The sequence below is a fragment of the Callionymus lyra genome, chromosome 2, assembly GCF_982586985.1.
Source record: "Callionymus lyra chromosome 2, fCalLyr1.hap1.1, whole genome shotgun sequence".
Classification (NCBI taxonomy): Eukaryota; Metazoa; Chordata; class Actinopteri; order Syngnathiformes; family Callionymidae; genus Callionymus; species Callionymus lyra.
The window spans coordinates 451,340-468,154 of record NC_141819.1 but is presented as its reverse complement, the minus strand read 5'-3'; the positions used below and the strand labels follow the sequence as shown (position 1 = coordinate 468,154).

General features: G+C 45.0%; 1 protein-coding gene across 1 annotated transcript in view; it reads right to left on the bottom strand.

The window, feature by feature from the left end:
* The window catches only part of LOC148085014 (uncharacterized), a 51,342-nt gene that overhangs the window by 21,444 nt on the left and 13,083 nt on the right, over window positions 1-16,815 (bottom strand). Inside the window, exon 3 of the mRNA XM_087785555.1 lies at window positions 15,186-16,483. Coding sequence (XP_087641681.1) covers window positions 15,186-16,483 — 1,298 coding nt within the window. The remainder of the gene's footprint in view (window positions 1-15,185; window positions 16,484-16,815) is intronic.

The window sequence follows — 16,815 nt, the reverse complement described above, 5'->3', positions numbered from 1 at the left end:
ACACGTGAACATGTTACATGACGAGAGATCAACACGTGGACATGTTACATGGCGAGAGATCAACACGTGGACATGTTACATGACGAGAGATCAACACGTGGACATGTTACATGACGAGAGATCAACATGTGAACATGTTACATGACAAGAGAGATCAACATGTGAACATGTTACATGACGAGAGATCAACACGTGGACATGTTACATGACGAGAGATCAACACGTGAACATGTTACATGACGAGAGATCAACATGTGAACATGTTACATGACAAGAGAGATCAACATGTGAACATGTTACATGACAAGAGAGATCAACACGTGGACATGTTACATGACAAGAGAGATCAACACGTGAACATGTTACATGACGAGAGATCAACACGTGGACATGTTACATGTCGAGAGATCAACACGTGGACATGTTACATGGCGAGAGATCAACACGTGGACATGTTACATGACGAGAGATCAATACGTGGACATGTTACATGAAGAGAGATCAACACGTGGACATGTTACATGACGAGAGATCAACACGTGGACATGTTACATGACGAGAGATCAACACGTGGACATGTTACATGACGAGAGATCAACACGTGAACATGTTACATGACGAGAGATCAACACGTGGACATGTTACATGACGAGAGATCAACACGTGAACATGTTACATGTCGAGAAATCAACACGTGAACATGTTACATGACGAGAGATTAACACGTGAACATGTTACATGACGAGAGATCAATACGTGGACATGTTACATGATGAGAGATCAACACGTGAACATGTTACATGACGAGAGATCAACACGTGAACATGTAACATGACGAGAGGTCAATACGTGGACATGTTACATGACGAGAGATTAACACGTGAACATGTTACATGACGAGAGATCAACACGTGGACATGTTACATGACGAGAGATCAACACGTGAACATGTTACATGTCGAGAGAACAACACGTGGACATGTTACATGACGAGAGATTAACACGTGAACATGTTACATGACGAGAGATCAATACGTGGACATGTTACATGATGAGAGATCAACACGTGAACATGTTACATGACGAGAGATCAACACGTGAACATGTAACATGACGAGAGGTCAATACGTGGACATGTTACATGACGAGAGATCAACACGTGAACATGTTACATGACGAGAGATTAACACGTGAACATGTAACATGACGAGAGATCAACACGTAAACATGTTACATGACGAGAGATTAACATCTGAACATGTTACATGACGAGAGATCAACACTTGGACATGTTACATGACGAGAGATCAACACGTGGACATGTTACATGACGAGAGATCAACACGTGAACATGTTACATGACGAGAGATTAACACGTGAACATGTTACATGACGAGAGATAAACACGTGGACATGTTACATGACGAGAGATAAACACGTGGACATGTTACATGACGAGAGATCAACACGTGGACATGTTACATGACGAGAGATCAATACGTGGACATGTTACATGACGAGAGATCAACACGTGAACATGTTACATGACGAGAGATCAACACGTGAACATGTTACATGACGAGAGATCAACACGTGGACATGTTACATGACGAGAGATCAACACATGAACATGTTACATGACGAGAGATCAACACGTGAACATGTTACATGACGAGAGATCAACACGTTGGACATGTTACATGACGAGAGATCAACACGTGAACATGTTACATGACGAGAGATCAACACGTTGGACATGTTACATGACGAGAGATTAACACGTGAACATGTTACATGACGAGAGATCAACATGTGAACATGTTACATGACGAGAGATCAACACGTGGACATGTTACATGACGAGAGATCAACACGTGAACATGTTACATGACGAGAGATCAACACGTGAACATGTTACATGAAGAGAGATCCACACCTGAACATGTTACATGACGAGAGATCAACATGTGAACATGTTACATGACGAGAGATCAACACGTGGACATGTTACATGACGAGAGATCAACATGTGAACATGTTACATGACGAGATATCAACATGTGAACATGTTACATGACGAGAGATCAACACGTGAACATGTTACATGACGAGAGATCAATACGTGAACATGTTACATGACGAGAGATCAACAGGTGAACATGTTACATGACGAGAGATCAACACGTGAACATGTTACATGACGAGAGATCAACACGTGAACATGTTACATGACGAGAGATCAACACGTGAACATATTACATGACGAGAGATCAACACGTGGACATGTTACATGACGAGAGATCAACACGTGAACATGTTACATGACGAGAGATCAACACGTGAACATGTTTCATGAAGAGAGATCAACACGTGAACATGTTACATGACGAGAGATCAACATGTGAACATGTTACATGACGAGAGATCAATACGTGAACATGTTACATGACGAGAGATCAACACGTGAACATGTTACATGACGAGAGATCAACACGTGAACATGTTACATGACGAGAGATCAACACGTGAACATATTACATGACGAGAGATCAACACGTGAACATGTTACATGACGAGAGATCAACACGTGGACATGTTACATGACGAGAGATCAACACGTGGACATGTTACATGACGAGAGATCAACACGTGAACATGTTACATGACGAGAGATCAACACGTGAACATGTTACATGACGAGAGATCAACACGTGAACATGTTACATGACGAGAGATCAACACGTGAACATGTTACATGAAGAGAGATCAACACGTGAACATGTTACATGACGAGAGATCAACACGTGAACATGTTACATGACGAGAGATCAACACGTGAACATGTTACATGAAGAGAGATCAACACGTGAACATGTTACATGACGAGAGATCAACATGTGAACATGTTACATGACGAGAGATCAATACGTGAACATGTTACATGACGAGAGATCAAAACGTGAACATGTTACATGACGAGAGATCAACACGTGAACATGTTACATGACGAGAGATCAAAACGTGAACATGTTACATGATGAGAGATCAACATGTGAACATGTTACATGACGAGAGATCAACATGTGAACATGTTACATGACGAGAGATCAATACGTGAACATGTAACATGACGAGAGATCAACATGTGAACATGTTACATGACGAGAGATCAACACGTGAACATGTTACATGACGAGAGATCAACACGTGAACATGTTACATGACGAGAGATCAACACGTGAACATGTTACATGATGAGAGATCAACATGTGAACATGTTACATGACGAGAGATCAACATGTGAACATGTTACATGACGAGAGATCAATACGTGAACATGTAACATGACGAGAGATCAACATGTGAACATGTTACATGACGAGAGATCAACACGTGGACATGTTACATGAAGAGAGATCAACACGTGAACATGTAACATGACGAGAGATCAACACGTGAACATGTAACATGATGAGAGATCAACACGTGAACATGTTACATGACGAGAGATCAACACGTGAACATGTTACATGACGAGAGATCAACATGTGAACATGTTACATGACGAGAGATCAACACGTGAACATGTTACATGACGAGAGATCAACACGTGAACATGTTACATGACGAGAGATCAACACGTGAACATGTTACATGAAGAGAGATCAACACGTGAACATGTTACATGACGAGAGATCAACATGTGAACATGTTACATGACGAGAGATCAATACGTGAACATGTTACATGACGAGAGATCAAAACGTGAACATGTTACATGACGAGAGATCAACACGTGAACATGTTACATGACGAGAGATCAACACGTGGACATGTTACATGACGAGAGATCAACACGTGAACATGTTACATGACGAGAGATCAACACGTGAACATGTTACATGACGAGAGATCAACACGTGAACATGTTACATGACGAGAGATCAACACGTGAACATGTTACATGAAGAGAGATCAACACGTGAACATGTTACATGACGAGAGATCAACACGTGAACATGTTACATGACGAGAGATCAACACGTGAACATGTTACATGAAGAGAGATCAACACGTGAACATGTTACATGACGAGAGATCAACATGTGAACATGTTACATGACGAGAGATCAATACGTGAACATGTTACATGACGAGAGATCAAAACGTGAACATGTTACATGACGAGAGATCAACACGTGAACATGTTACATGACGAGAGATCAAAACGTGAACATGTTACATGATGAGAGATCAACATGTGAACATGTTACATGACGAGAGATCAACATGTGAACATGTTACATGACGAGAGATCAATACGTGAACATGTTACATGACGAGAGATCAACACGTGAACATGTTACATGACGAGAGATCAACATGTGAACATGTTACATGACGAGAGATCAACACGTGAACATGTTACATGATGAGAGATCAACACGTGAACATGTTACATGACGAGAGATCAACATGTGAACATGTTACATGACGAGAGATCAACACGTGAACATGTTACATGACGAGAGATCAACACGTGAACATGTTACATGACGAGAGATCAACATGTGAACATGTTACATGACGAGAGATCAACACGTGAACATGTTACATGATGAGAGATCAACATGTGAACATGTTACATGACGAGAGATCAACATGTGAACATGTTACATGACGAGAGATCAATACGTGAACATGTAACATGACGAGAGATCAACATGTGAACATGTTACATGACGAGAGATCAACACGTGGACATGTTACATGATGAGAGATCAACACGTGAACATGTAACATGATGAGAGATCAACACGTGAACATGTTACATGACGAGAGATCAACACGTGAACATGTAACATGATGAGAGATCAACACGTGAACATGTTACATGACGAGAGATCAACATGTGAACATGTTACATGACGAGAGATCAATACGTGAACATGTTACATGACGAGAGATCAACACGTGAACATGTAACATGACGAGAGATCAACACGTGAACATGTTACATGACGAGAGATCAACATGTGAACATGTTACATGACGAGAGATCAACACGTGAACATGTTACATGACGAGAGATCAACACGTGAACATGTAACATGACGAGAGATCAACACGTGAACATGTAACATGATGAGAGATCAACACGTGAACATGTTACATGACGAGAGATCAACATGTGAACATGTTACATGACGAGAGATCAATACGTGAACATGTTACATGACGAGAGATCAAAACGTGAACATGTTACATGACGAGAGATCAACACGTGAACATGTTACATGACGAGAGATCAAAACGTGAACATGTTACATGATGAGAGATCAACACGTGGACATGTTACATGACGAGAGATCAACACGTGAACATGTAACATGACGAGAGATCAACACGTGAACATGTAACATGACGAGAGATCAACATGTGAACATGTTACATGACGAGAGATCAACACGTGAACATGTTACATGACGAGAGATCAACACGTGAACATGTTACATGACGAGAGATCAACATGTGAACATGTTACATGACGAGAGATCAACACGTGGACATGTTACATGAAGAGAGATCAACACGTGAACATGTAACATGACGAGAGATCAACACGTGAACATGTAACATGATGAGAGATCAACATGTGAACATGTTACATGACGAGAGATCAACATGTGAACATGTTACATGACGAGAGATCAATACGTGAACATGTTACATGACGAGAGATCAACACGTGAACATGTTACATGACGAGAGATCAACACGTGAACATGTTACATGACGAGAGATCAACACGTGAACATGTTACATGACGAGAGATCAACACGTGAACATGTTACATGACGAGAGATCAACATGTGAACATGTTACATGGCGAGAGATCAACACGTGGACATGTTACATGAAGAGAGATCAACACGTGAACATGTAACATGACGAGAGATCAACACGTGAACATGTAACATGATGAGAGATCAACATGTGAACATGTTACATGACGAGAGATCAACATGTGAACATATTACATGACGAGAGATCAATACGTGAACATGTTACATGACGAGAGATCAACACGTGAACATGTTACATGACGAGAGATCAACACGTGAACATGTTACATGACGAGAGATCAACACGTGAACATGTTACATGACGAGAGATCAACACGTGAACATGTTACATGACGAGAGATCATTTGTCGTCTAATCCTCCAGTAGAGAAGTGGATTAAGAATTTGTAGACCTTTAATGACATGAAGTGACGGAGAAACGACAAAGAGTTTCTTCCTCCTGAAAACACTTGAGTCCACGTCTCTCTGCAGCAGATCCAATTTCAGCAGGAAGTCATTAGCTAATGACTCACAACTACACAACCATGTTGACGTCGACTCACAACAGTGTGTGCTTCAACAGTTGTTACTACACAACCATGTTGACGTCGACTCACAACAGTTTGTGCTTCAACAGTTGTTACAACACAACCATGTTGACGCCGACTCACAACAGTGTTTGCTTCAACAGTTGTTACTACACAACCATGTTGACGTCGACTCACAACAGTTTGTGCTTCAACAGTTGTTACTACACACAGTTTGTGTTTGTGTGACTTGACAGTTTGTGTTTTTGTGACTCCACAATTTGTGTTTGTCTGACTCGACAGTTTGTGTTTGTGTGACTCCACAGTTTGTGTTTGTCTGACTCGACAGTTTGTGTTTTTGTGACTCCACAGTTTGTGTGACTCGTCGGTGTATGTTTGTGTGACTCGTCAGTGTGCGTTTGTGTGACTCGTCAGTGTGCGTTTGTGTGACTCGTCAGTGTGCGTTTGTGTGACTCGACTGTTTGTGTGACTCCACAGTTTGTGTTTGTGTGACTTGACAGTTTGTGTTTTTGTGACTCGACAGTTTGTGTTTGTCTGACTCGACAGTTTGTGTTTTTGTGACTCGACAGTTTGTGTTTTTGTGACTCCACAGTTTGTGTGACTGGTCAGTGTGTGTTTGTGTGACTGGTCAGTGTGTGTTTTTGTGACTCGTCAGTGTGTGTTTGTGTGACTCGTCAGTGTGTGTTTGTGTGACTCCACAGTTTGTGTTTATTACTATTATTATAACTATCAACCTCTAGTTACATCTTAAACTCACATCTATTAGTTATACCACAAATTTCTAAATGTAGATTTGGAGCCAGGGCCTTCAGTTTTCAAGCCCCTCTGCTGTGGAACCAACTACTGGCTTCAGTCCAGTCAGTACATATAATTAACTGTTGATCTGAAGCTGCTATAGTTAGAATCTCTTTCTATCTTTCCTCTCACTGTATCCTCCCTCACTCTTCTCTCCTCTTTTTCTCACTGTATCCTCCCTCACTCTTCTCTCTTCTTTTCTCTCACTGTATCCTCCCTCACTCTTCTCTCCTCTTTTTTCTCACTGTATCCTCCCTCACTCTTCTCTCCTCTTTTTCTCACTGTATCCTCCCTCACTCTTCTCTCTTCTTTTCTCTCACTGTATCCTCCCTCACTCTTCTCTCCTCTTTTTTCTCACTGTATCCTCCCTCACTCTTCTCTCCTCTTTTTTCTCACTGTATCCTCCCTCACTCTTCTCTCTTCTTTTCTCTCACTGTATCCTCCCTCACTCTTCTCTCCTCTTTTTTCTCACTGTATCCTCCCTCACTCCTCTTTTCTCTCACTGTATCCTCCCTCACTCTTCTCTCTTCTTTTCTCTCACTGTATCCTCCCTCACTCTTCTCTCTTCTTTTCTCTCACTGTATCCTCCCTCACTCTTCTCTCCTCTTTTTTCTCACTGTATCCTCCCTCACTCTTCTCTCTTCTTTTCTCTCACTGTATCCTCCCTCACTCTTCTCTCTTCTTTTCTCTCACTGTATCCTCCCTCACTCTTCTCTCCTCTTTTTTCTCACTGTATCCTCCCTCACTCCTCTTTTCTCTCACTGTATCCTCCCTCACTCTTCTCTCTTCTTTTCTCTCACTGTATCCTCCCTCACTCTTCTCTCCTCTTTTTTCTCACTGTATCCTCCCTCACTCCTCTTTTCTCTCACTGTATCCTCCCTCACTCTTCTCTCTTCTTTTCTCTCACTGTATCCTCCCTCACTCTTCTCTCTTCTTTTCTCTCACTGTATCCTCCCTCACTCTTCTCTCTTCTTTTCTCTCACTGTATCCTCCCTCACTCTTCTCTCTTCTTTTCTCTCACTGTATCCTCCCTCACTCTCCTTTTCTCTCACTGTATCCTCCCTCACTCTTCTCTCTTCTTTTCTCTCACTGTATCCTCCCTCACTCCTCTTTTCTCTCACTGTATCCTCCCTCACTCTTCTCTCTTCTTTTCTCTCACTGTATCCTCCCTCACTCTTCTCTCTTCTTTTCTCTCACTGTATCCTCCCTCACTCTTCTCTCTTCTTTTCTCTCACTGTATCCTCCCTCACTCTTCTCTCTTCTTTTCTCTCACTGTATCCTCCCTCACTCTTCTTTTCTCTCACTGTATCCTCCCTCACCTTCTCTCTTCTTTTCTCTCACTGTATCCTCCCTCACTCTTCTTTCCTCTTTTCTCTCACTGTATCCTCCCTCACTCTCCTCTCTTCTTTTCTCTCACTGTATACTCCTTCACTCTTCTTTTCTCTCACTCTATCCTCCCTCACTCTTCTCTCTTCTTTTCTCTCACTGTATCCTCCCTCACTCTTCTTTTCTCTCACTGTATCCTCCCTCACTCTTCTCTCTTCTTTTCTCTCACTGTATCCTCCCTCACTCTTCTCTCCTCTTTTCTCTCACTATATCCTCCCTCACTGTTCTCTCCTCTTTTTTCTCACTGTATCCTCCCTCACTCTTCTTTTCTCTCACTGTATCCTCCCTCACTCTTCTCTCTTCTTTTCTCTCACTGTATCCTCCCTCACTCTTCTTTTCTCTCACTGTATCCGCCCTCACTCTTCTCTCTTCTTTTCTCTCACTGTATCCTCCCTCACTCTTCTCTCTTCTTTTCTCTCACTGTATCCTCCCTCACTCTTCTCTCCTCTTTTCTCTCACTGTATCCTCCCTCACTCGTTTCTCCTCTTTTCTCTCACTGTATCCTCCCTCACTCTTCTCTCTTCTCTCACTGTATCCTCCCTCACTCCTCTTTTCTCTCACTGTATCCTCCCTCACTCTTCTCTCTTCTTTTCTCTCACTGAATCCTCCCTCACTCTTCTCTTCTCTCACTGTATCCTCCCTCACTCTTTTCTCTTCTTTTCTCTCACTGTATCCTCCCTCACTCTTCTCTCCTCTCACTGTATCCTCCCTCACTCTTCTCTCTTCTTTTCTCTCACTGTATCCTCCCTCACTCTTCTCTATTCTCTCACTGTATCCTCCCTCACTCTTCTCTCCTCTTTTTTCTCACTGTATCCTCCCTCACTCCTCTTTTCTCTCACTGTATCCTCCCTCACTCTTCTCTCTTCTTTTCTCTCACTGTATCCTCCCTCACTCTTCTCACTTCTTTTCTCTCACTGTATCCTCCCTCACTCTTCTCTCTTCTTTTCTCTCACTGTATCCTCCCTCACTCTTCTCTCTTCTTTTCTCTCACTGTATCCTCCCTCACTCTTCTCTCTTCTTTTCTCTCACTGTATCCTCCCTCACTCTTCTCTCCTCTCACTGTATCCTCCCTCACTCTTCTCTCTTCTTTTCTCTCACTGTATCCTCCCTCACTCTTCTCTCCTCTTTTCTCTCACTGTATCCTCCCTCACTCTCCTCTCTTCTTTTCTCTCACTGTATACTCCTTCACTCTTCTTTTCTCTCACTGTATCCTCCCTCACTCTTCTCTCTTCTTTTCTCTCACTGTATCCTCCCTCACTCTTCTTTTCTCTCACTGTATCCTCCCTCACTCTTCTCTCTTCTTTTCTCTCACTGTATCCTCCCTCACTCTTCTCTCCTCTTTTCTCTCACTATATCCTCCCTCACTGTTCTCTCCTCTTTTTTCTCACTGTATCCTCCCTCACTCTTCTTTTCTCTCACTGTATCCTCCCTCACTCTTCTCTCTTCTTTTCTCTCACTGTATCCTCCCTCACTCTTCTTTTCTCTCACTGTATCCGCCCTCACTCTTCTCTCTTCTTTTCTCTCACTGTATCCTCCCTCACTCTTCTCTCTTCTTTTCTCTCACTGTATCCTCCCTCACTCTTCTCTCCTCTTTTCTCTCACTGTATCCTCCCTCACTCGTTTCTCCTCTTTTCTCTCACTGTATCCTCCCTCACTCTTCTCTCTTCTCTCACTGTATCCTCCCTCACTCCTCTTTTCTCTCACTGTATCCTCCCTCACTCTTCTCTCTTCTTTTCTCTCACTGAATCCTCCCTCACTCTTCTCTTCTCTCACTGTATCCTCCCTCACTCTTTTCTCTTCTTTTCTCTCACTGTATCCTCCCTCACTCTTCTCTCCTCTCACTGTATCCTCCCTCACTCTTCTCTCTTCTTTTCTCTCACTGTATCCTCCCTCACTCTTCTCTATTCTCTCACTGTATCCTCCCTCACTCTTCTCTCCTCTTTTTTCTCACTGTATCCTCCCTCACTCCTCTTTTCTCTCACTGTATCCTCCCTCACTCTTCTCTCTTCTTTTCTCTCACTGTATCCTCCCTCACTCTTCTCACTTCTTTTCTCTCACTGTATCCTCCCTCACTCTTCTCTCTTCTTTTCTCTCACTGTATCCTCCCTCACTCTTCTCTCTTCTTTTCTCTCACTGTATCCTCCCTCACTCTTCTCTCTTCTTTTCTCTCACTGTATCCTCCCTCACTCTTCTCTCCTCTCACTGTATCCTCCCTCACTCTTCTCTCTTCTTTTCTCTCACTGTATCCTCCCTCACTCTTCTCTCCTCTCACTGTATCCTCCCTCACTCTTCTCTCCTCTTTTTTCTCACTGTATCCTCCCTCACTCCTCTTTTCTCTCACTGTATCCTCCCTCACTCTTCTCTCTTCTTTTCTCTCACTGTATCCTCCCTCACTCTTCTTACTTCTTTTCTCTCACTGTATCCTCCCTCACTCTTCTCTCCTCTTTTCTCTCACTGTATCCTCCCTCACTCTTCTCTCCTCTTTTCTCTCACTGTATCCTCCCTCACTCTTCTCTCCTCTTTTCTCTCACTGTATCCCTCCCTCACTCTTCTCTCCTCTTTTCTCTCACTGTATCCTCCCTCACTCTTCTTACTTCTTTTCTCTCACTGTATCCTCCCTCACTCTTCTCTCTTCTTTTCTCTCACTGTATCCTCCCTCACTCTTCTCTCCTCTTTTCTATCACTGTATCCTCCCTCACTCTTCTCTCCTCTTTTCTCTCACTGTATCCTCCCTCACTCATTTCTCCTCTTTTCTCTCACTGTATCCTCCCTCACTCTTCTCTCTTCTTTTCTCTCACTGTATCCTCCCTCACTCCTCTTTTCTCTCACTGTATCCTCCCTCACTCTTCTCTCTTCTTTTCTCTCACTGTATCCTCCCTCACTCTTCTCTCTTCTTTTCTCTCACTGTATCCTCCCTCACTCTTCTCTCCTCTTTTTTCTCACTGTATCCTCCCTCACTCCTCTTTTCTCTCACTGTATCCTCCCTCACTCTTCTCTCTTCTTTTCTCTCACTGTATCCTCCCTCACTCTTCTCTCTTCTTTTCTCTCACTGTATCCTCCCTCACTCTTCTCTCTTCTTTTCTCTCACTGTATCCTCCCTCACTCTTCTCTCTTCTTTTCTCTCACTGTATCCTCCCTCACTCTTCTCTCCTCTTTTCTCTCACTGTATCCTCGCTCACTCTTCTCTCCTCTTTTCTCTCACTGTATCCTCCCTCACTCGTTTCTCCTCTTTTCTCTCACTGTATCCTCCCTCACTCTTCTCTCTTCTTTTCTCTCACTGTATCCTCCCTCACTCTTCTCTCTTCTTTTCTCTCACTGTATCCTCCCTCACTCCTCTTTTCTCTCACTGTATCCTCCCTCACTCTTCTCTCTTCTTTTCTCTCACTGTATCCTCCCTCACTCTTCTCTCTTCTTTTCACTCACTGTATCCTCCCTCACTCTTCTCTCCTCTTTTCTCTTACTATATCCTCCCTCACTCTTCTCTCTTCTTTTCTCTCACTGTATCCTCCCTCACTCTTCTCTCTTCTTTTCTCTCACTGTGTCCTCCCTCACTCTTCTCTCCTCTTTTCTCTTACTATATCCTCCCTCACTCTTCTCTCTTCTTTTCTCTCACTGTATCCTCCCTCACTCTTCTCTCTTCTTTTCTCTCACTGTATCCTCCCTCACTCTTCTCTCTTCTTTTCTCTCACTGTATCCTCCCTCACTCTTCTCTCTTCTTTTCTCTCACTGTATCCTCCCTCACTCTTCTCTCTTCTTTTCTCTCACTGTATCCTCCCTCACTCTTCTCTCCTCTTTTTTCTCACTGTATCCTCCCTCACTCTTCTCTCCTCTTTTCTCTCACTGTATCCTCCCTCACTCCTCTTTTCTCTCACTGTATCCTCCCTCACTCGTCTCTCTTCTTTTCTCTCACTGTATCCTCCCTCACTCTTCTCTCTTCTTTTCTCTCACTGTATCCTCCCTCACTCTTCTCTCTTCTTTTCTCTCACTGTATCCTCCCTCACTCTTCTCTCTTCTTTTCTCTCACTGTATCCTCCCTCACTCTTCTCTCCTCTTTTCTATCACTGTATCCTCCCTCACTCTTCTCTCCTCTTTTCTCTCACTGTATCCTCCCTCACTCTTCTCTCCTCTTTTCTATCACTGTATCCTCCCTCACTCTTCTCTCCTCTTTTCTCTCACTGTATCCTCCCTCACTCTTCTCTCTTCTTTTCTCTCACTGTATCCTCCCTCACTCTTCTCTCTTCTTTTCTCTCACTGTATCCTCCCTCACTCCTCTTTTCTCTCACTGTATCCTCCCTCACTCTTCTCTCTTCTTTTCTCTCACTGTATCCTCCCTCACTCTTCTCTCTTCTTTTCTCTCACTGTATCCTCCCTCACTCTTCTCTCCTCTTTTTTCTCACTGTATCCTCCCTCACTCCTCTTTTCTCTCACTGTATCCTCCCTCACTCTTCTCTCTTCTTTTCTCTCACTGTATCCTCCCTCACTCTTCTCTCTTCTTTTCTCTCACTGTATCCTCCCTCACTCTTCTCTCTTCTTTTCTCTCACTGTATCCTCCCTCACTCTTCTCTCTTCTTTTCTCTCACTGTATCCTCCCTCACTCTTCTCTCCTCTTTTCTCTCACTGTATCCTCGCTCACTCTTCTCTCCTCTTTTCTCTCACTGTATCCTCCCTCACTCGTTTCTCCTCTTTTCTCTCACTGTATCCTCCCTCACTCTTCTCTCCCCTTTTTTCTCACTGTATCCTCCCTCACTCTTCTCTCCTCTTTTCTCTTACTATATCCTCCCTCACTCTTCTCTCTTCTTTTCTCTCACTGTATCCTCCCTCACTCTTCTCTCCTCTTTTCTCTTACTATATCCTCCCTCACTCCTCTCTCTTCTTTTCTCTCACTGTATCCTCCCTCACTCTTCTCCCTTCTTTTCTCTCACTGTATCCTCCCTCACTCTTCTCTCTTCTTTTCTCTCACTGTATCCTCCCTCACTCTTCTCTCCTCTTTTCTCTTACTATATCCTCCCTCACTCTTCTCTCTTCTTTTCTCTCACTGTATCCTCCCTCACTCTTCTCTCTTCTTTTCTCTCACTGTATCCTCCCTCACTCTTCTTTTCTCTCACTGTATCCTCCCTCACTCTTCTCTCTTCTTTTCTCTCACTGTATCCTCCCTCACTCTTCTCTCTTCTTTTCTCTCACTGTATCCTCCCTCACTCTTCTCTCCTCTTTTCTCTCACTGTATCCTCCTATTTTTTCTCACTATATCCTCCCTCACTCCTCTCCTTATCCATCTGTCTACCCCCCCATCCTTCCCCCCAGCCGGTCGCAGCAGGAGTCAACAATGAGTCTGGTTCTGCTCCAGGTTTCTTCTAAAAGGAAGTTTTTCCTCATCATAGTTCACTGCAGTGATTCACTCATTGTTGAATTGTTTAGTTTTTTCTTAATCGACTATAGTTTTACTTCAACTGTTAGTGTCTCATCATAACTTTGTTATGATGAGACACTAACAGTTTATTTTCTGTCTAAACAAGAAGGATGTCTTTCGCCTGCAGTTCATACAAAACTCTTCTGAGCTGCTCCAGTAGAAGAACTCACATTTCTCCTTCAAACTCTTCACTGGCTGGAGGTCGTTGTGAGTCTCGTGAAGGATGAAGTTCTTCAATAGAAACATGTTTCTTGACTCACTTACAACTTTGACTCAAAACATGTTTTACATTGAACACAAACGACCCGTTGTCACTTCATGTCATTAATGTTTTGTTTATATACAAACGTCATCAGTTCAGTCACATGACTATAGTGTGTGTGACAGTGTGTGTGTGTGACAGTGTGAGTCAACAGTAGAAAGTGTGTGTGTGTGTGACAGTGTGAGTCAACAGTATAATGTGTGTGTGTGTGTGTGTGTGTGTGTGTGTGTGTGTGTGTGTGTGTGTGTGTGTGTGTGTGTGTGTGTGTGTGTGTGACAGTGTGAGTCAACAGTAGAAAGTGTGTGTGTGTAACAGTGTGAGTCAACAGTAGGAAGTGTGTGTGTATGTGTGTGTTTGTATGAAAGTGTGTGTCTCTGCATCTCTTGTTAATTCTTCATTCATGAAGAGAAAAAGTCATAAACCCGAACAAACAAGTCGTGAACACACAACAGGATATTGAACGATTACACAGTTTCCTCTCGACTCGTCTGCACAACAGCCTCGAGCTCACAATAATGACAACATGTTGAAGACACACAATCAAACAAACCTTGTTTCTAACATCCAGTGACTGGTGCATGCTGGGATATGATAACCACACACACACACACACACACACACACACACACACACACACACACACACACACACACACACACACACACACACACACACACACACACACACACACACACACACACACACACACACACACACACACACACACACACACACACCCCCACACACACACACACCTCTCTATTACAAAGACATTGTTTGACTTTGAGTCACAAACAGTAGCCGAGTTCACTCAAACCCTGGCAGGAGCCAAGGTCTCAGCTACATTCACTCTGAGAGTTGAAGTGAATAACGAATGAATAGCTCTGAACTAGGACTTGGACCATCAGAGCAGACGATGGTCACAGAAGGAACTGGACTCACCATGCACTTGTTGGGTTTCTCTCCAGAGTGAACCCTCATGTGGATCAGCAGCTTGTAGCGAGCGTTGAAGGGTTTGTAGCGACGCACGCATCCGGCCCAGAAACAGGTGAAGTCTTCGCCTTTGCGTTGATCGATGTGCACCTTCTCGATGTGCCTCACCAGCTCCTCCTGTTGGTCGTAGGCGGCGCTGCAGTCGATCCAGCGACAGGCCTGCTTGTCGAGCGGCTCTTCTGGCAGAGCGACGGACCCCGAAGACCCCGGAGGAGCCGGGATGGTATGGAAGCCGTGAGCTGGAGCGACGTACGGCTGCAGGTACGGCAGCGGCGTGCACGACTGCTGCACGTGTGCACTGCGACCGGACGCTCCATGGTAGCGCTGATGTCCTGCACTCGCCCAGAAGTCATCCAGCGGCTCCTGTTTGAGGGCCGCGTGGCACCCGTGGCCACCATCCGGGACCGCCTCCGAGCCCAGGTGCGGCATCCCTGGCGGCAGGACCCCACTCATGAGGGACCCCAAACCATCCGATCCTTTGCTCTCATCTCCCGGCGAAGTGTCAGGTCCTCGTCGCTGCTGCATGGGACGGCGGGTGGCGGGCGATGATAGGAAGATCTGCTGCGGTCCGGCTGGTCCGGGGCTGCTGTGCGCCGGCGGGGGCTCTGGGGTCTCTGGGGGCTCTGGGGGCTCGCCAGGGGCTTCCCTGGACAGGCAGGCGTCGGGTGTTGACGTAGACGAAGAGGAGAAGCCGGTGCTGCAGGTCGACAGGTTGGTGCGGAACCCGTTGACGAGCGTGGAGAACGGCGAGGGCACCTGGACGACGGCGCCGGTGTGGATCTCCCGGGCGCTGGAAGGGGACGGCGAGCCGACGGCACCGGACGGCAGGACAATAGAGAAGCGGCGTCGGGTCGGAGCGGTGAGCGGTGAATGACGGGAGCTGGTCGGGGACAAAGGCGGCGGGGAGGAGCCATGTTCATTATTCAACGGTGGCACGGGATCTTCTGGTACCACATTACCAACGACGCCCCAAACTCCAGCCAGGGACGCTGGCGTCGCCTCCCTCCACGCCGCGGACATCGTGGCATCGGTCGACCCGAGATGACCTGAGAGTCCTGGCACCAAACTGGGAATCTTGAAAGTTCGTCCTCGTCTGATGGCGGGAGAGACGGGCGACCCGGCTGCGTCGGTACCCCTACAGCCTGGACAAGTTGAGCCCGAACCCGGGACTGCCGTCCGGACGCTGGAGGAGGATCTGCCGGGAAGGAAGCACAGAGACAGGAACATGAGCTGGACTGACCCCAGAACTGTTGACAGACAGATCCAGGTTCATCTTGCAGCGTCAACTCTCGTCGTTTCGCCGTTTTAACAGCGAGGCGACTTTAGGCGCCGTCCGACCCGATCCGAGACCATCTAGGACTGACGCTCAGGGATGTCCCCCCTGTGCCGGCGCAGTTATAGTGAAACCAGATCCGCAGACGTCCTGAAAGGACATCTCTGACTCGGACTCAGGAAGAAAAGGAAGACGAGGAGAGTCGGTCGGACTTTGATGACACAAAGGGGTTAAACCCAAGTCACCTGTTCTGAGTCGGGTCAGCGTTTACAATCCTGTGTTATGTGGGAACCTGTGGCTGAATGG